General features: G+C 38.2%; 2 protein-coding genes and 3 non-coding genes across 6 annotated transcripts in view; all 5 read right to left on the reverse strand.

Annotated features, from left to right (window-relative positions):
• Positions 1-20,962, reverse strand: part of ppt2b (palmitoyl-protein thioesterase 2b) — a 230,658-nt gene extending 209,696 nt beyond the window's left edge. The window contains exons 1-8 of one of the 2 annotated variants that reach the window (XR_009061846.1): positions 20,533-20,962; positions 15,340-15,493; positions 14,844-14,939; positions 14,667-14,774; positions 12,630-12,713; positions 12,316-12,400; positions 12,132-12,186; positions 8,249-10,405 (exon numbers count right to left, since the gene is read on the reverse strand). Coding sequence is in view for 1 of the 2 variants with exons in the window: in XM_057827396.1 (XP_057683379.1) it covers positions 10,262-10,405; positions 12,132-12,186; positions 12,316-12,400; positions 12,630-12,713; positions 14,667-14,774; positions 14,844-14,939; positions 15,340-15,493; positions 20,533-20,712 (906 nt within the window). In the remaining variant the exon portion in view is untranslated. Of the gene's footprint in view, positions 1-6,905; positions 10,406-12,131; positions 12,187-12,315; positions 12,401-12,629; positions 12,714-14,666; positions 14,775-14,843; positions 14,940-15,339; positions 15,494-20,532 lie in introns of those variants that run through there. The other variant, XM_057827396.1, reaches the window with a different exon arrangement.
• rps5 (ribosomal protein S5) lies at positions 815-5,826 on the reverse strand. The gene is made up of 6 exons (XM_057827402.1): positions 5,692-5,826; positions 4,497-4,600; positions 4,062-4,271; positions 1,337-1,465; positions 1,000-1,098; positions 815-919 (listed from the first exon to the last, which is right to left on the reverse strand). Coding segments are annotated over exons 1-6 (612 nt in total). The 5' UTR covers positions 5,693-5,826; the 3' UTR covers positions 815-850.
• On the reverse strand, positions 1,171-1,302 carry LOC130911047 (small nucleolar RNA SNORA3/SNORA45 family). Its single transcript, XR_009061951.1, has one exon. It is a non-coding gene; the product is annotated as a small nucleolar RNA SNORA3/SNORA45 family (small nucleolar RNA).
• LOC130911055 (small nucleolar RNA SNORA3/SNORA45 family) lies at positions 3,873-4,005 on the reverse strand. The gene has a single exon (XR_009061958.1). It is a non-coding gene; the product is annotated as a small nucleolar RNA SNORA3/SNORA45 family (small nucleolar RNA).
• On the reverse strand, positions 4,331-4,463 carry LOC130911056 (small nucleolar RNA SNORA3/SNORA45 family). The gene has a single exon (XR_009061959.1). It is a non-coding gene; the product is annotated as a small nucleolar RNA SNORA3/SNORA45 family (small nucleolar RNA).

Raw genomic sequence — 20,962 nt, forward strand, 5'->3', positions numbered from 1 at the left:
ATGACTACTAATTTTGCAGCATAACGTAGGGTGCAGTGTGAGAAAGCTGGGTCTCCCTCAGAGGTCATGGGTCTTCCAGCAGGACAATGATCCGAAAGCACTAGAAAGGTCTGAGAGAAAGCACTGGAAGACTTCTAAAGTGGCCAGACCTGAATCCCATAGAACACTGTTGAAGAGACCCTGAAAATGGCACCCTTCAAATCTCGAGACCTGGAGCAGTTGGCCAAAGAAGAATGGTCTAAAATTCCAGCAGGGCATTGTGAGAAACTAATTAATGCATACCGGAAGCGGTTGTTGGCAGTCATTTTGTCCAAAGGTTGTGCTACCAAGTTTTAGGCTGAGGGTGCCAATACTTTTAGAGTTTTGTGTAAAAAAAAAAAAATTTCTCCATTCTCTTTTGTTTTCTCTCATTGCAAGCAAAATAAATGAAGATATTACTACCAAAGCATTTGCAATTGCAATCATTTTCTGGGAGAAATTGAATTGCAGGGGTGCCAATACTTTTGGCCAGCAATGTATACACATGCATAGATGAAAAAATAATTTTCTTGATCTATATGGAATGCGCTTCCAGACCAAATTTTAAAATCTCAAGTTTAGTTAACCCTAAAATACTTTTTCTTTGATAGAAATTGTAGTGGAATTCTCTGGTATACAGTACTATATTTTTTAAAAACCCAAGTTAGTTTTTGATCAAAGTATTTTTATGGTTGATTGCACATCAATTTTATGTAAACTTGTTAAATATAATGCCATCAAATCCGGTAACCAATGATTTGCCATTCTTTTGACAGATAAACCACACAACATAAAGTGATGTATTCAAATTTATTTTTTTGAACAAAACAATTTAACGGTTGGACTTGGCAACTCTCTCCAACTCGTCTTTCTTCTTGATGGCATAGGAGTTAGATGACCCCTGGGAAAAAAAAAAGGTCCAAAATTTAGTCAACCAAACAACACAATGGTGATGCTGCATTCAAGCTCCGCCCTACACACCTTTGCAGCATTGATAAGCTCGTCGGCCAGGCACTCTGCAATGGTCTTGATGTTCCTGAAAGCAGCTTCTCTTGCGCCAGTGCACAAGAGCCAGATAGCCTGCGACAGAAAGGCGGTCATGATTACGGGGGATCCAGGTGGACAAACACGACTACGCAAACACGGCCGATGCAATGTGTCCGAGTTGGTGAATGGCCGGGCCACTGCTGACTACAGCCAACGAATAAGCACGGACGTTTACTCTGCGAGCGCTCTAGCACGCCAGGACAACGGATGGCGTCCAGACGTGACTCTAGCCTCACTTTGTTAGCTGAAGGCTTTATTACGCCAATGTTACCTGGTTGACTCTACGGAGGGGCGACACATCCACAGCCTGCCTCCTGACGGTACCGGCGCGACCGATACGAGTCGAGTCCTCACGTGGTCCGCTGTTGATGATGGCGTTCACCAAGACTTGGAGGGGATTCTAAAACAACAGAGCTGCAGCTATAAATTACTTTAGCAATCGATTAATCCATCAACTAGTTTGTTCGAATAATCGAGAAATCAGATTAGGGACGTTTAATACGTTTACAGAATAATTCTGCGATGAAAAACAAAAGCTTGCTAAGCTTGCATTTTCAAAAAAGCATTAAATGCAAATAAGCCTGTCGCGATATGCAATATTTCCGTTTATCGCACGGTAAATAAAAATGAAGGCGGTAAGAGTAAACATTTATTGTGTTTAAACGGGTGTAATTTATAAAGATTAGGGGTGTCAAACGATTAAAATTTTTAATCGAGTTAATTACAGCTAAAAAATTAATCGTAATTAATCGCAATTCAAACCATCTATAAAATATGCCATTTTTTTCTGTAAATTATTGTTGGAATGGAAAGACAAGATGGATATATACATTCAACATACGGTACATAAGAACTGTATTTCTTTTTTATAACAATAAATCAACAAGATGGCATTAACATTATTAACATTCTCTTAAAGCGATCCATTGATAGAAAGACTTGTCGTTCTTAAAAGTTATAGAAACTTTATATCAAAACCCCTCTTCATGTTTTCGTTTTAATAAAATTTGTAAAATTTTCAATCAAAAAATAAACTAGTACCCTGCCATTGTTGATGTGAACACAATGCTCATGGGTGCCGAAGCATATAAAATCAGTCGCACCCAAGCGCCAGCAGAGGGCAGCAAAATTCCGAAAAACAAGTACACCTTTCACTGTGCTCTCATTTTAATCTGAGCGGGGCATTTTTGCGTTAACTGCGTCAAATATTTTAACGGAACTTAAAAAATTAATTACCGCTCGTTAACGCGATAATTTTGACAGCCCTAATTAAGATATACTGTATTCTCACTGTTATTGTCAATTAGTTTAAAAAATTGGGAGTGCCAGCTTAAATGCTGCAAATACCATTTTTTTTTATTTTCCCACAAATAACAGCTAAATATACCTATTAGTGATGGGACGAAATGGGCCGAGGTTCCGAAGCTTGTGTCGAGTAATGGGAGGGGTGTTTCCACGAGGCTTGTAGCGAGGCGCGCGTCATTTCGGCAGAACCCGGAAATGATGACGTGAGAAGCCTCGCCGGCCGGCTGAAGCCGATGTACGCTTCGGAAGTGATCCGACGTTCGGCGCGCATTGCAAACACAGTAGGCTACAGACTACGGTATAAATTGGTTGCAAAACGCAATGGCGATCGCCTGTTATCTCACATTTTGTGCATTTCGGGCTCCTGTACTTGTTACATGATCTGTGCGCAACAGTGCAATCTTTTTTCGAGCCTTGTCCTTTGCTTGCGATGGAAATTGCGCAAAAAAAAAAGCGATCCTCCCCTGTATGGGAACATTTTCATTTGATTGCTTTCAATAAGGTAAGGGAGAAGAACTACATTAATATAAATGTGAGTGTGTGTACCTATCTGAACCAAACATCAACAGAATGAACAATCCATTAGTGTACTGGGAGGCACAAAAGAATACCTACCCAAATTTATAAAAACTGACACTCACATTTATCAGCACCCCAGCTTCATCTGTGCCTTGTGAAAGAAGAATATTTTCTAAAGCTGGTGAAATATTGTCCAAAAAAAAGAAACCGTTTAAAGCCAGCCACTGTGGGAAAGCTATTATTTCTCAACAAAAATGAATAACAAATTATCCTTAGTACTTGTTTTGTTATTTTTGTTTTGTTATTTTGTTCACATACTAAATTACTAACATAAGGACATTCATATCTTTCTCATAATCAAATAACCATTGAATTCTTAACAATGTTGACCTCTTGGGCTTGTAGACCACTTGATGGCGCCATAGAGTAAATGAAGCACAATGAAGCTTTGCTACATGTGCAAACCAATTGGCTGCAAAGCTTCATTGCTTCATAAGGCTTCATTTGGCCATCACTAATACCTATAAACTAAATTACGAATGCATAAAAATAACATTTGTTCAAAAAAATTTTTTTTGACTAACATGCACAGCAAAGGCCTGCTAGCTTAAATGCTATCGTTACAATTTTTTTTTTTAAACAATACTCTTCACAAATCTAAACATATATTCCCACAAATAACGACTAAATATACCTATATTATTATTTGCTCAAACAAAAACTTACCTTATGTTGGTCTTAACAGGAAGCAGCTGGATTCAGCCATGTTAAATATGTGATATTCAATATTGCCACTAGAGGCCAGTGTATCCAAATAAAAAAAACTAAAGGCAAACATTCAAAACAAGCATTACAATGCCACTCCGACAAATTTTGATCCGAAGCTTTTTTCTAATCGAATTACTCGAGTTTATCGTTGCAACACTAAACATAATAGTGTCCTATAACTGTTTAGATTCACGGGTTTGGTTGCACTGTAAAGGTCATGTGTCTAAGCTGGTGATTGGCTGAGCCACTAAAGACCACAGCCAATGAATATGCAGAGACATTTACTCTGCGAGTGCTCAAGCACACCAGAACAACAAAGCAATATCAAGGTGTGACTCTAGCCTCGCTTTTGTCATTGAAAAACATTTTGTTGATATTTATCAATTGCGTAACTGTTCCCACACCTCTCCAGTCAGCAGGTGGATGATCTCGAACGCATGCTTGACGATGCGCACGGTCATCAGCTTCTTGCCGTTGTTTCGGCCGTGCATCATCATGGAGTTGGTCAGACGCTCCACGATGGGGCACTGGGCCTTGCGGAAACGCTTGGCGGCATAACGACCTCCAGAGTGCGGCAGGTACTTGGCGTATTTTTCCTTCACGGCGATGTAGTCCTGCACACAAAAAAAGTAATTGAAAACAACTTGATCACGCTTCGGCATTATTCAACTAATCATGTCTCAAAGCTGGTGATTGGCGGGGTCACTGTAGATGACCGCCAATGAATAAGCAGAGACGTTTCCTCTACGAGCGCTCTAGCACACCGGGACAACAAATCAATGTCGAGGCGTGACTCTAGCCTCGCTTGAGTTCCAGTAAATACCGGAGATGGCGCTCACCTGCAGGGAGATGTCGTTAATCTGGACGTCATCAGTGCTCCACTTGCCGAACAGCTTGATCTCAGGAGTCTCAGCCACTGCTGGCGCGGTCTCCCAATCAGTCACTGTACACAGGAAATGTGTTATTACATTTTGCTCCTCTTAATACAGTAAGTGATCAATAAACTATTGTGGGAGGCTCATAACAACTATGTCACAATATGACGATAAAACAATTATCGATACATAGGTCAGGAAATGATTCTACGAAGTTCTAATACAACTAATAAACAAGCTATTTTCATCATTCTGCTTTGAATTTCAATGTTTTTTATTACTAGCAGACGTCCAATCCGTTTGAACTGGAAGGGTGGCTGGCTGTGAATGTTCTAGTTTCAGTGCCATTGACAGCGCAAGACGTCCATTCCAGTCAAAATGATATGGGTGTCTACCGCCACCAATGGCAACTAGTGAGACAACACAGTATTCAAATGGAAGCTTTTGATAACCTGGTTTTTGTTAATTAACGATGACACTTTAAAATGATATATCGATTTTTGGCGGGAGCATATCAATAACCTTTTGGGCTACAAAATATTGCAATATATCACCTTTTCAATATATTGTCACAATTCAAAGTGTGGTACTAAATTTTTAAATCCTTCTCACATTGTATGGAGTCCGAAAATTTTGAAAAAGTATACGAAGTCGAATGCTATCATTGATATAAATGACTTTTTTCCCCCCTGAGTTGTTTGAATACTTGCACATATGAAGTGTACTATTGTAACTATAATGTCTCCCAAGGTGGGCCTTGGTTGACGCGCATCTACCGATGCATTAGCCTCCGAAAGCTAACACGTTGACCACTCACGAACGTTACAACACGCCAACACGAGTAGTATTCCATAAAATAAGGAGCAAAGCATGCCAATAACACCAAAAAAGCAATTAAGGGGTATTATGACAAGAAAACGTAATGTTTGACGAGGTTGCTCCTTCGCTAGTTCGCTTTCACATGGATGTAGCCACATGCTAACACTTAGCATTGTTATAGCAGGACGAGAAAGGTTTGTGGGTAAAATAAGACACTCCACATAACTACAGTGCTCGGCTCAACTTTAGAGAATGACAGGGGTCGCCGGTGTTAGGAATAATAGCACAAAGTTTGTTTAGTGTGCTAAAAAGCGCGACTTGAAATGTATATTTCACTCACTGGTGTCTGACGGTCTGAAGCACACTTCTCAGAGACGGAAAAGGGCCTTCATGCGGCGCTGCTCGAACATATCCGGTCAAATTGCCGCGCATTTCCGGGACGCAATGCATGATGGATATTGTAGTTTTCGCACTACAGTACGCCTTTCCATCAGTTCCGATTAGATTAACGTCAAAAATCAACAGTTAATTTATTTTCAATGGCTAGCTACCACTAAAAACGTGATTAAGGAGTATCAAAGACCTTTTTTTTGGGTACTTTTTCAATGGTTCATTGGCATCAAGGGGAAAAGAGGGAAAAATAACAATATTTGAAACGTTTTCTATGTAGTATCACTCAAAGCTAGGTTGACCATATTTTGATTTCCAAAAAAGAGGACACTCAGCCCGGCCTCAAGATACTTTAATTTGACTCGAAGTTCACTCCCTTCACTCTGGATGGGAAAATGCAGTTTGAAAATAAAATAATAAATAATAATGACTAAAATATAATATATATATATATATATAAAGCAGACCCATGGAAATGTAGTCCAGTCAATACACATACACACAGTAGGCTATGTGCCAACTAAACATTTTTATAAATTACTATCACGACAATTGTCCTTGACAAATTATTCCCATTCAATTGATATTCACATTCAATGTTCTAGATTGCACACAAACAATAACCGAAGTAAACTGACAAACCATTCAACCAGCATGTTTCCAAATGAAGCAGTTCAAAACTACGTTTCCCATAATGCCTAGCGTGGTTTAGCTTACTGATAGCTAGCTGAGGCAAAAATCAAACTTTGCTAGAAAAGTTTACAATCATCGGCAGCGCAACGATGCGACACCAAATGATTTTACAGTCAAAGCTCCGACAGAAGTCAACAGTTGCCATTATTTACGTATTTATCGTTAAAAACTTAACAACTGGGCAGTCGTTGTGGCTAAATTGTCAACCCAGTAGATGGCGGTAATGCCTCATGATAGGGGTAAACTGCCAACAAAAACAAGAAGAACTACTCCTTCCCTCCCTTCTAGTAGGAGCCATGTCAACTGCTGCCACCCAGCGGCCGGAGGGATTCTCTTCAAATTGGTCCCGTGAAAAATCATAAAAAACTGACATTTTTATGAATTTATAAAACCCGCCCGGACGACGAGGATGCTACGTGAAAGTAGGACTTGTCCGGACAAAAGAGGACGTTTGGTCACCCTACGCAAAGCAGATGTTTGAAATCTTTTATTGAGGAAAGATACTTTACACCTCAACCAAATCCAACACTATAAATTTTAGGACACTGTCAAAATAGCTGTATCTGTTTACATTTTCCAAAAAATACAAGTTTACACTCTTTAGAGGGAGTCAATGAACATGAAAGATGAAATCCCTTAAAACCATATTGTTTGGTATACAAAAAGCATACAGTACATGATATAAAGAACACCAAAAAATTCCAACAAGTTTATCTCATCTTTCCTTATTAGATAAAACCTTTCTAATTCTGGTTTTAGTTCATCATACACTTGAATAGTCATTTCAAGACGTCCCTTCAGATCCACTAATATCGAACGTTATCTGAAATACTACAGTACAACAATGAGAACCAAATCCCTTCGTAAGATGGGCACACAATCAAAGACTAAAGTCTATAGGCAGGCAATGGTAAAAAGTGACAATAATGGTAATAAAGGATGAGACATGCATTGACATAATACAGCAATCTTTGACAACTATACTAAATTCTCGAGCTGTCCATTTTTTAGCACTATTACAACAGGCAGTTTATATTAGCACTTACGGTATAGGATATTTAACATGGAAAAATTTAAGGCGCCATTCCAACTCATAATGCAGGTAGTCCCCAAGTTCCGTTCCTACGCTGGCGGCGTAACTTGAATTTCCGCGTAAATCGGAATTAACCCTTTAAAAAAAAAAAAAAAAACTATCCAAAAAGTCCAAAAGTATTTCATTTTGTTTTATGATGGAGGATACACTGCCCTCTGCTGGAAGCGTTGGGTGTGGCTGAACTGTCGCCTTGGCTTCTATGACTGAGTAGGAGACTCATTTGACATGGATATAGGACAGCTGCCCTTTTGTTTGGCATGCTTGTTTTTTAAGCTAATACACTGCGGGACAAAAGTATTGGCACCCCTGCAATCCTGTCAGATAACGCTCAATTTCTACCAGAAAATGATTGCAATTACAAATGCTCTGGTAGTAATATCTTCATTTATTTGGCTTGCAATGAATAAACACAAAAGAGAATGAAAAAAATAATTAAATAATTATCCTTTTACACAAAACTCCAAAAATGGGCCAGACAAAAGTATTGGCAATCCGTCAATGAGTTTCTTTCAATGCTCTGATGCTCTGATTTTACACCAACTTCTTTGGCGAACTGCTCCAGGTCTCTGAGATTTGAAGGGTGCCATTTTAAGATCTCTCCACAGGTGTTCTCTGAGATTCATGTCTGGACTCATTGCTGGCCACTTTAGAAGTCACCAGTGCTTTCTCTAAACCATTTTCTAGTGCTTTTGGGTCATTGTCCTGCTGGAAGACCCATGACCTCTGAGGGAGACCCAGCTTTCTCACACTGGGCCCTACATTATGCTGCAAAATTTGTTGGTAGTCTTCAGATTTCATAATGCCATGCACATGCTCAAGCAGTCCAGTGCCAGAGGTAGCAAAGCAACCCCAAAACATCAGGCAACCTCCCCCATGTTTGACTGGGGGACAGTGTTCTTTTCTTTGAAGGCCTCGTTTTTTTCCCTTTAAACTCTATATTGATACCTTTCCCCAAAAAGCTCTACTTTTGTGTCTTCTGACCAGAGAACATTATTCCAAAACATTTTTGACTTTCTCAGGTCAGTTTTGGCAAACTCCAGCCTGGCTTTTTTATTTCTCTCGATCAGAAGTGGAGTCTTTCTCGGTATCCTACCATAGAGTCCCTTTTCATTCAGACGCCGATGGATAGTCCATCCACATCTAGGCAGGTTAGCCACAGTGCCATGGGCTTTACACTTATTGATGACACTGCGCACGGTAGACACAGGAACATTCAGGTCTTTGGAAATGGACTTGTTGCCTTGAGATTGCCCATGCTTCCTCATAATTTTGCTTCTCAAGTCCTCAGACAGTTCTTTGGTCTTCTTTCTTTTCTCCATGCTCAATGTTTTACACACAAGGACACAGGACAGAGGTTGAGTCAACTTTAACCCATTTTAACTAGCTGCAAGTGTGATTTAGATATTGCCACCACCTGTTATGTGCCACAGGTAAGTAACAGGTGCTGTCAATTACACAAATTAGAGAAGCATCACATACGTTTTCAAAGGGTGCCAATACTTTTGCCCGGCACAGTTTTGTGTAAAATGATCATGATTTCTTTTTCCCATTCGCTTCTGTGTTTCTCATTGCAAGCAAATTAAATGAAGATATTTCTACCAAAGCATTTGTAATTGCAATCATTTTCTAGGAGAAATTGAGCATTATCTGACAGAATTGCAGGGGTGCCAATACTTTTGGCCAGCACTGTAAGTGAACATGTGTGTTACTGCTTTACAAATTGTCAAAAGTGAAGTAAGGAAAAAGCTTCAATAAGCACAAATGCCTTGTTTGCTGTCTGTCAAGATGAACAGCGTCACGTTTAGTGAGGACAGAACACGTCAAGTTAATAAAGTTAAAAATAAGATACTGTGTGGTACAATAAGTTACTGTTTACGCAGTTAAAAAAAAAATGACTGGAGAAAATGGCGGACCAGTCTTGTAAAGTAGAAATTGTCAAAGTCGAGTCCATCGTAACCCGGGGACTACCTGTATACATATTGTTAGCCTAATAGCATTATTACCTAGCTAATTTTAGCTTTGTTGAAATATCAACAAAAGTACAAATGTGCTTGCTAAAAGTAGTAGAATTTCCTGTTTTTTTTTTCTTGTAGAATTTCCCGTTGTTGTTTTTTTTTTTTTTTTTCTAAAAATGCACCTAAACGATTTGAACAGGCTAACATTTTGCTAACTAACTATTGTTTCTATCACAAGCAAACACGGAAGGCTACAAGATTGTACATAAAAAAGACTGCATGAAATAGGAATAAGGCAGTGACACAACATCTGTCAGGCACTGTCGTGTGGTATCGCTTTGAGGTACACGCGCGTAACTGAAAACTGCTCCACACGTGGAAATCATGTCTTTCTGGTGAATGAGTTGATGAAAAAAATCTCTCTGAAGTTGCTCGTCATGAATAAAAGTGAGCTTAGATGCTGGTAAATCTCTACATTCAAGAATACGCTTGCAGTTTCACAATTGAAATGAATTATTGATTGTTTGTGCCTTCGATATCTGCATTGCAACGAACAAAAAAAATCTGCAAAATAACAACAACATGGTTTAGAGTCCCATAATAGCCAAAATGCTGTCATTTTGTAACTTCATAAATATTCACTGAAATTATTAATACTTCATTAGCATGGCTAAGTCATGGTAGAGGGGGAATTCCGTTGTAAACCAACGCTCCCATGTAACGCTTTATGAAGCTAATTTTACAAAGATGTTGATGAGCGGTTGTCTTTCTTTTTGGTTTTAAACCAGCCACTTTTCCATGCAAGTGTGAAATACAGTCTCGTTGGAGTGCCACCAGACATGCTGGACATCAGGAATGGAGCACAAGATAAGATCGCCGCGAGCAGCCAGCGTCTTTAGACCAAAGACATCCCGTAAGTACACCTGGAGCAACAAACAGAACATTATTTAAGAGACCGCGAGAACCAAAAGTGGTATTTGCCATGTGGCAAAATGGATTTTACCATGTGGTATTTTTTCTGCCGTGTGGCAAAATTGATTTTGCCATGTGGCATTTTTCTTTGCCATATGGCAAAACGGATTTTGCCATGTGGCATTTTTTTGCCATGTGGCAAATTTGATTTTGCCATCTGGCATTTTTTTCTGCCGTGTGGCAAAATGGATTTTGCAATGTGGCATTTTTCTTTGCCATGTGCCATTTTTTTTCCATGTGGCAAATCCGATTTTGCCATTTGGCATTTTTTCTGCCGTGTGGCAAAATGAATTTTGCCATGTGGCATTTTTCTGCAGTGTGGCAAAGTGGATTTTGCCATGTGGCATTTTTCTTTGCCATGTGGCATTTTTTTTTGCCATGTGCCATTTTTTTTACCATGTGGCAAATTTGATTTTGCCATATGGCATTTTTTCTGCCGTGTGCCGAAATGGATATTGCCATGTGGCATTTTCCTTTGCCGTGTGGCATTTTTTTGCCATGTGGCAAAATTGATTTTGCCATGTGGCATTTTTCTTTGCCGTGTGGCATTTTTTTGCCATGTGGCAAATTTGATTTTGCCATGAGGCATTTCCATGTGGCATTTTGTTTGCCATGTGGCAACATGGATTTTGCCATGTGGCATTTTTTTTTGCCATGTGGCAAATTTGATTTTGCCATGTGGCATTTTTTTTTTTTTGCCGTATGGTAAAATTGATTCTGCCATGTGGCATTTTTCTTTGCCATGTGGCACTTTTTTTACCATGTGGCCTTTTTTTTGCCATGTGGAAAATTTGATTTTGCCATGTGGCATTTTATTGCCATATGGCAAAATGTATTTTACATGTGGCATTTTTTATTGGTATGTGGCAAAATGGATTTTGGTTTGTGGCATATTTTTTTGGTATGTAGCATTTTGGGGGGAATGTGGCATTTTTGCAGGCCATGCACATCCATGCCATTGGCGGCTATGCACGTCGAAATTTTCCATTCATTTTAAATGGCAGAAAAACGTGACGCTGTGATTTTTCGACTATACACTTTACATTAGAGCGCATTGACATTCAACTGGCACCCAAGTAAGGGTTTGTAAGACAGCTATGAACGTCCAAATTTTCAAATAATTTTAAATGGCAGAAAAACGTGTTTTTGTGATTTTTGACCATACACTTTACATTACAGTGTTCAGGACAGGATAGGACGTATATAGCCGTCAATGGCATAGCCTTATTTGTGTGCCAGTTGAATGTCCATGCGTTTGAATGGTAAGTGTATGGTCAAAAATCACAGCCACACATGTTTTTCTGCCACTTATAATGAATGGAAAATTTGGGAGTGCATAGCCGTCAATGGCATAGCATCTGGTTGAAGTTATTGCTGCCAAGGGGCAGGGGGCACAAAATATTAAATGTGATGGTTCACTTACATATTTTTCCCCCTTCTGTCATTGTTTGCATACTATCCTCATTAAAATATAAAAAGCTATAAATGTGTGGGTGGTTTCAGTTAAAGTAGACACTGTTTTTTCATCTGTGTGATTTTGACAAAGATCACTTTTGATGGTGATTTTATGCAGAAATGTGAGAAATTCCAAAAGATTTAGATACTTTTTCATACCACGGTATGTTCATGAAGGGAATTAATCATATGGTCGTTAGGTGAAAGTGTGATTTTACTCACGTCTTGTCGCTGCATCTCAACAACTGTCTCGTTGTTGTCGAAGAATCCAAACTGACTAAAATGTAAAAGCGGAACACACAATGTGTGTGAGCCTCACATGAGTTTCATCTGTTCTTTCACATGCAAATGGGAAAAACCCCAGAGTGAAGTGAATATAAAAGCAGAAGTAATGTGTTCAGCTCACCTTGACTGCCAGGGCGTGATGACGCCGTCATCCGGTCCTCCTATAAGCACTAGTTTGTTGATTCTCAAAAAGTTTTTTTTCCATTCTGAGAATAGCAGAGAGAACATCATCATTTTCACGTACTGTATATGATTGTTAGCACCTTGTTATACAATACAAAGAGATGACAAGGTTTCCCAACTGTTTAGCTCAACAACAATTTTTTTTTCTTTGTATTCCCGGATCAATCAGTCACATGGTCAAAATCGGATGCAGACAACCTGATGTCAATGTACGCTGAACTTACGGAGTTCAAGCAGGAGGAATTTGCTAACCTGTTGAATTTGGATTGGGTCTGTCGCTGTTGAGCAGAGCCAGATAATCACTGTTGTTGGCGTACATGTCTCTGTGGTGGGGGTCTGAGGAAGAAGAAGATAGAGAGGTGATAGTTTTTATTTCTGATTAAAGGAACAATTTGTAGGATTGGTGGCCAAAAATGGTACTGCAACCCCTTCAGGCTGCTGGATAAGTGCTTCGCAATGGAGAATCAAGCTGTGTTATCATGTTGCATTTCCATCAGAAACTAGAAAACGGTCATTTCTGGAGAAATTGCGTGGCAAGCTTTGCTGTGCTGGTTGGTATACATATAGTACAAGTACAAGAAAATACCCCTACTTTTCGTATATATAGATCAAGTACAAGTACACGCACTTGTAGAACAAGTACCCACAGGTAGATTAAACAGTGGTATGAAAAAGTATCTGAACCTTTTGGAATTTCTCACATTTCTGCTTAAAATTACCATCAAATGTGATCTGTTTTTTTTTTTTTTCAAAATCACACAGATGAAAAAATTGTGTCTGCTTTAACTGAAAACCACCCAAACATTTATAGCTTTTCATATTTTAATGAGGATTGTAAGCAAATACTGACAGAAAGGGGAAAAATAAGTATGTGGACCGTCATATTTAATATTTTGTGGCAACCCCCTTTGGAAGCAATAACTTCAACCAGACGCTTCCTGTAGCTGCAGCTGGCACATCGATCAGCCCACTCCTCTGTACAAAACTGCTGTAGTTCAGTCAGATTCCTGGGATGTGTGGCATGAATCGCTGTCTTTAGGTCATGCCACGGCATCTTAATAGGGTTCAAGTCTGGACTTCGACTTGGTCACTCCAGAAGGTGTATTTTGTTCTTCTGAAACCATTCTGAAGTTGATTTACTTCTGTGTTTTGGAATATTGTCTTGTTGCAGCATCCAGACGGCCTCAGGTTTTCCCGCAAAACATCCTGATAAACTTTTGAATTCATTCTTCCATTAATGATTGCAAGTTGTCCAGGCCCTGAAATAGCAAAACAGCCCCAAATCCTGATGCTCCTTCTACCATGCTTCACGGTGGGGATGAGGTGTTGATGTTGGTGAGCTGTTTCAATTTTCCTCCACACATGACGTTGTGTATTACTCCCAAACAATTCAACTTTGGTTTCATCAGTCCACAAAATATTTTGCCACAACTTCTATGGAGTGTCCAAGTGCCGTTTTGCTAACATTAAACGAGCAAAAATGTTTTTTTTTTTTTAAAGCCAGCAGTGGCTTCCTCTGTGGAGTCCTACCATGAAGACCATTCTTGGCCATAGTTTTACATATAATTGATGTCTGCACATGTGTGAGATACTGGACTGCGCCAGTGATTTCTGTAAGTCATTAGCAGACACTCGAGGGCTCTTTTTTACATTTCTGAGTATTCTGCGCTGAACTCTTGGCGTCATCTTTGGTGGACGGCCACTCCTTGGGTGAGAAGCAACAGTGCCAAACTTTCTCCATTTGCAGAAAAACTTATCTGGCTGTCGACTGATGAACATCCAAACCTTTACAGATGGTTTTGTATCCTTTCCCAGCTTTATAAAAATCAACAATCCTTGATCACATGTCTTCAGACAGCTCTTCTGACCGAGCCATGATGCACATCAGACAATGCATCAAGACAATTCTTACCAGGTGTATGTTTTATAGTGGGCAGGGCAGCTTTAAACCACTCATCAGTTATTGGGAACACATCTGACTTAAATTATTTGGTAAAAAATGGTTTCAGTTGTTTTTTAAGTCTCCTTATGCAGAGGGTTCACTTACTTATTTTCCCCCCTTCTGTCATTGTTTGCATGATATCCTCATTAAAATATGAAAACCTATAAATGTATGGGTGGTTTCAGTTATAGCAGACACTGTTTTTTCATCTGTGAGATTTTGACAAAGATCAGATCACATTTGATGTGAAAAATTCCAAAAGGTTCAGATGCTTTTTCATACCACTGTACATATTGCTGAAACACTTAAATAAAAAAACTATAACAAAGTTATTGTTAGGTTCCTACCATTCCAATAGTTGCAGATAGATATTCTCTGGCCAATGGATGTATAGCACAGATGGTACAGGTTGGACTTGACGAACTGAGGAAACAGGTACTTCAAGTAGTCGGTGTCTAAGCAACAAAAGACGTATAGATTGATGAGTCATGAAGTGGAAACTAAACTTTCGAGAAGGAACTCACCGCCATATTGTCCGGCCTGAGGCGACGACAGCGAGATGAACGTGTGCACGTTGTGATCTGGCAGCGTGGACAAAATTCCTCTGCAAACCAGTCCACCTGACACAACATAAAAATTATACTGTGCGAGAACACAGATAAGTCAGCAAAATATAGTTATAAAGAGTTGTGGCTGATAACATGTTGAAAATAATGTTAAAGCTACAAAGAAAAAGAGAAAAAATACCCTCAAACATGGTGGTTTTACATAATGCAGTATCATCAAACAGAAAGAACTAATAGAGCTTATATAAAGTTCAAACCTGATAAGATTCCATCTCAAATTTAAAGACACAAATGAATCTTTTCCTTTTGAAAGAAAAATGACATTTAACAGTGCCATTCAAAGGTCAGCGTTTGACATAATGGAAGTACAGAACATGCCACGGCTGCTCTCATTATCTAAGATAAACTGCGAGTGTGTGACTCAAGCACGTGCGCCTGCTGTACACAAACACACCTTGAGAGTAGCAAATAAAATGAACTCCCTCCTCGGAGTTTTGCATGATAGGATAAATGGCCGCCTTGAAACCCTCCACCTGCTTCCACATGGGCCGCAAGCTGGAACTTCGGTCGAACAAGTCAATCACGGTCACGTTTGTTCCGGGATGAGACTGAAAAAATGAGATACAAAAAAAAATGTGATGTTGAAAGGTTGCATGAATGGCAGTGTTTTATAGTAATCTGAATATTTTGAGAGTTTTTCTGTACTGTACTGGCCTGAGTACAAGTATGGTTGAAAGTAAGATGCAGTTGACAGTGACACCACAACGCTATCTTGCTTTTATGCTGTATATTCGTACTAGAGCTGGGAATCTTTGGGCACCTAACGATTCAATTACGATTCAGAGGCTCCGATTCGATTATAAAACGATTATTGATGCACCCCTTCCCTTTTTTTTTTTTTTTTTTTTTTAAACGTTTTGTACATTAGTTCCAAAATTGTTCCAAAATCCTCTCAGGCTAAACCAAACTACTATTTCAGTATCAAGTTAACATATAACAGTAAACAAATATACAAAAATAACAGTAAATAAAATACTCCAGTCCCCATTCTGTATCAGCAGCTTTAAACTACATTCAATTAATTTAATGTTGTGAATCAACTGTTAAAGTTGTTAAAATTGCTCCCGTTATTCCATAATTTCCCTTCTGTCTACTTTTGTCAAACTTTTCAAACTATTTCATCATTCAAGATTCTGCCGATTTAGGAGTATTTTAGATAAAAAGTTAATTAGGTTCGCTACAACAGAGCCTTCTAGAAAAGTCTACTGCTTTAAGATGGTGGCTGTTTACTAACGCCGGCAAGTCCGTCATTTCGCATCTCTGTTCAATAATACATGTTCTAACACCGCCGTCATCTGTCATTTTGCATCTAGTTCAACATATATATGATATCTACTGTAGCCGTTTGTTTGTAGCAACTAGCAACCGGGCGTTGTTTGTAGCGGCTGTCGGCCGCAGTCAGGTATGATTGTTTTTTTTTTTTATCTAGCGGCATGACTTGAACATGATATTTACTCTCGGTCCATTCCTCTTTGCGTTCCAAAGACCGGAAAGTTTGTGAATCGTTTCTCGAATCTTCCACGGCCGAATCGCGAATAAACTAAGAATCGGAAATTTAATGAATGAAATGTATTTCTAGTTGTTGTTTGTGTATGTGTTTCTTTTCCTTCTTCTCTTGTATTTCTTTTCTTCTGTCCCCCCATAATCCCTTCCTGTTCGCTGCTTTGTCATAATAAAAAGGTATTTTGAATGATCACAATGGGAGTATGTCAGACTCTCAATGTGAAACATTAAAACTGTTCAGAATCCGGGCACTTAGACTTCCATTCTCTGTGTCAAACAGCTGAACAGGACAGGTTTTAAAAAAAAAAAAAAAAAAAAAAAAAAAAAAAAAAGAATCGGAAATTTCGCACGCCTCTAATTAGTACAGTTGGGGAAAAAAATATAATTGTTTTGGTCTGAATCCTTCAATTCTCCCAAGTTGGTCATTTAATAAATCATATTATTCCTAATGAATTTATATTAGCCAAAAGTATTGGCACCCCTGCAATTCTGTCAGATAATGCTCAATTTCTCCTAGAAAATGACGGCAATTGCAAATGCTTCGCTAGTAATATCTTCATTAATTTTGCTTGCAATGAAAAAACACAAAAGAGAATGGGAAAAAAATTAAATCATTATCATTTTACTCAAAACTCTAAAAATGGGCCGGACAAAAGTATTGGCACCCTTTGAAAAATCATGTGATGCTTCTCTAATTTGGCTAATTAACAGCACCTGTTTCTTACCTGTGGCACATAACAGGTGGTGGTAATAACTAGAGCTGTCAAAAGATTAAATTTTTTAATCGAGTTAATTACAGCTTAAAAATTAATCAATCGTAATTAATCGCAATTCAAACCATCTATAAAATATGCCATATTTTTTGTAAATTATTGTTGGAATTGAAAGATAAGACACAAGATGGATATATATATTCAACATATGGTACACAAGTACTGTATTTGTTTATTATAACAATAAATCCACAAGATGGCATTAACATTATCAACATTCTGTTAAAGCGATCCATGGATGAAAAGACTTGTAGTTCTTAAAAGATAAATGTTAGTACAAGTTATAGAAATTTTATATTAAAACCCCTCTTAATGTTTTTGTTTTAATAAAATTTGTAAAATGTTCAATCAAAAAATAACTAATAGCCCGCCATTGTTGATGTCAATAATTACACAATGCTCATGGGTGCTTAAGCCCATAAAATCAGTCGCACCCAAGCGCCAGCAGAGGGCGACAAAACTCCAAAAAACACAAGCAACAAGTTGGCATTGCACTGTGCTGTTCTTTTAATCTGTTTGAGCGGGGCATGTGCGTTAATTGCGTCAAATATTTTAACGTGATTAATTTAAAAAATTAATTACCGCCCGTAACGCGATAATTTTGACAGCCCTAGTCAACTTCATCTATCTGTGCTGGATCGGCAGAAACAAAAACCAGGTTGGAGACCACTGTCATAAGGTACCAAGAGGTTCCCACCCCTAGTTGACGCCAACGCAATCTTGCTTCTATGTTGTATATTAGTATAGATGAAAAATATATTGTCCTAAAATAATACAATTGTTTAGATCTGAATCATTTAATTCTCCTAAGCTACTCATTTAACAAATTATTTTTTTCCTACTGAATTTATTTATATGAGCCTGTGTATGAACTGCATATTTATGTCATTCAATGGGACTTAACCATTGGATTCCAGTGTGTTAGCAAAGGACTGTTGTCCAGTTTCAATATTAACATTTACCAGGTGTGAGAAGAGGAACCTAATCTGGGAATTACCTTATCAACCTTTTCGTCGTCAAATAATATCCCTTCCAGAATAACTCAAATTTACTTCCACATTGACAAGTGAAGTGGCAATAAACTTGTACATTTGTACGGGGAAAACCAACCCAGTAAAAGCAGAACTAAGATTTTAACCCAGAACCTGAGAACTGTGAGGATGATATGTTAGCCACAACCGCACATTGCTGCCTAGTGATTTTTACCTGGATGAGATGAAATAATTTAAGTTACATAGATCAAAAACAGGGGTCATCAACAGAGGTTGGTAGTAACGCATTACATGTACTTTGTTACATTTACTGAAGTAACGTTTTGCGAAAAATGTATTTCTAACAGTAGTTTTACTAAGCCGTACTTTTTACTTTTACATGAGTAGATTTGTTAAGAAAAAACGTGACTCCTACTTTGGGCTAGACAAGATGCTATTGCAAAGAGTAGCACTACTAATTACTAATTTCACCAATGAGACGTCGCAGCAATAATCAAATGACTCCATTACACCAATCAGACACAAGCTTGCCGTTCTATGATCACGTCTATAAAGCGCCGTAACAAATGAAGTATTTGACATAGTGCGCTGTCCTCAACATGAATCGAAATCGCAGATTTAAAACTCTCTGCCAGTTTTTATTTGGCACCGACTGACCACGGAAAACCGGAGACATGATCCTATTAATTTCATATTAGTAACTATGAAGGAACTACAGTATTCACTATTCAAACTAGGAACTATTTTCTCCACTAGAGGGCAGGGCACTCATGCTCTTTGTAACGAATAATGCTTCATTACAGTTTTTTTCTCTCTTTAAATTGATTTTTTTTCTTCTTTGGCTTGATGTGGTTATGTAATGGGTTATTATATATACATATATATATATATATATATATATATATATATATATATATATATATATATATATATATATATATATATATTAGGGCTGTCAAACGATTAAAATTTTTAATCGAGTTAATTACAGCTTAAAAATTAATTAATCGTAATTAATCGCAATTAATCGCAATTCAAACCATCTATAATATATGCCATATTTTTCTGTAAATTATTGTTGGAATGGAAAGATAAGACACAAGATGGATATATACATTCAACATACGGTACACAAGGACTGTATTTGTTTATTATAACAATAAATCAACAAGATGGCATTAACATTATTAACATTTTGTTAAAGCGATCCATGGATAGAAAGACTTGTAGTTCTTAAAAGAAAAACGTTAGTACAATTTATAGAAATGTTATATTAAAACCCCTCTTAATGTTTTCGTTTTAATGAAATTTGTAAAATTTTCAATCAAAAAATAAACTAGTAGCCCGCCATTGTTGATGTCAATAATGACTTACACAATGCTCATGGGTGCTGAAGCCTATAAAATCAGTCGCACCCAAGCGCCAGCAGAGGGCGGCAAAACTCCATAAAACACAATTAACAAGTGAGCATTTCACTGTACCGTCATTTAAATCTGTCTGAGCGGGGCATCTGCGTTAATTGCGTCAAATATTTTAACGTGATTAATTTAAAAAAATAATTTACGCCCGTTAACGCGATAATTTTGACAGCCCTAATATACATATACTAGAAGCTAAAAAACATAATTATTATAAATCCAATAAGTATGGAGGGCACTGTAAGTTTGTGCTGAGAGAAAAAATACACCATTGTTTAAAAAAAACAAAACAAAATTAAACAGTTACTCAAAATGTTAGTCATTACTTGAGTATTCTTTTCACTAAATACTTTTTTACTTGTACTTGAGTACATTTTTGGACAACTACTTTTACTTTCACTTGAGTAACAATATTTTGAAGTAACGCCACTCTTACTTGAGTACAATTTTTGGCAACTCTACCCACCTTTGGTCATCAACATGTTTTCCCTGGGGACCACATCCCTAAAAATAGCTCACTAATGATTGGACATTGTGATTTCCGATCTAGTCCAAGTGAACATTTGAAAATGTACACACTAGCACAGTCATAGCACATTCTGTTAATATCTTGTTATCAGAGTCATTATCTTGTTATCAGAGTCATTAGTGTCTTCCCATAGATTCGTATCTAATATTTAAAGATAAATTGAGCTAATATATCAAGCAACCAGATTTAAAAAATGAAGGGCGTCTGAAATTCTCACATACATTCAAGTTCCAGCAACCCGTTGAACTACAATTGCAAGGCCTTCCTATGTTTACTTATAGCGGAATCACTTACTGTACTGTCGATTGCAGATGTATAAACATTTCCGACCAGATGAAACCAAACGTCCTTTCATCCAATTCGAGCACCTACCTCGTTAATAAAGCGCTGAAGATTCTTAAAATCTCCCGAGGTGTCGAACAAGCCGTGCACGATAATCACCGGTTTGTAGGCGACCGCTGCAGCCCACAGACACGCACCGAGTAGCGGCCACAGGAGGCTGTTTGTCCCGCTGCTTCTCCGGTTCATCGAGTCCGTCGCAAAGACCTCCATGGTAATAAATATTCGTGATAAAACGGTGCTCTACTAAAACAAAGAGGTGCTAATGATCCATCCATCCATTAGCTGTCAATTTAAAAGTTAAAATGAGTTCCATTTTCCGTCTTTGATTGACAGAGGACGGGACTTCCACTGACGCGGTGTTGTAATTAATATATGTGCTAAGAAAACGTGGGAGGAATTCTCTTTGACAATTGCACATGTAATACTCTGTAGTAAACACTGGCAGGTACTGCTACAGTGG

This window comes from Corythoichthys intestinalis, chromosome 22, assembly GCF_030265065.1.
Source record: "Corythoichthys intestinalis isolate RoL2023-P3 chromosome 22, ASM3026506v1, whole genome shotgun sequence".
In the NCBI taxonomy this organism is placed as follows: domain Eukaryota; kingdom Metazoa; phylum Chordata; class Actinopteri; order Syngnathiformes; family Syngnathidae; genus Corythoichthys; species Corythoichthys intestinalis.

Excerpts from the sequence above, each read along its gene's own strand:
- rps5 (XM_057827402.1), bottom strand. Across the intron at positions 4,272-4,496 it reads TTAACGACATCTCCCTGCAG|GACTACATCGCCGTGAAGGA; the intron begins GTGAGCGCCATC and ends TTTTGTGTGCAG. Across the intron at positions 1,466-4,061 it reads TCCACCTGCTGACTGGAGAG|AATCCCCTCCAAGTCTTGGT; the intron begins GTGTGGGAACAG and ends CTGTTGTTTTAG.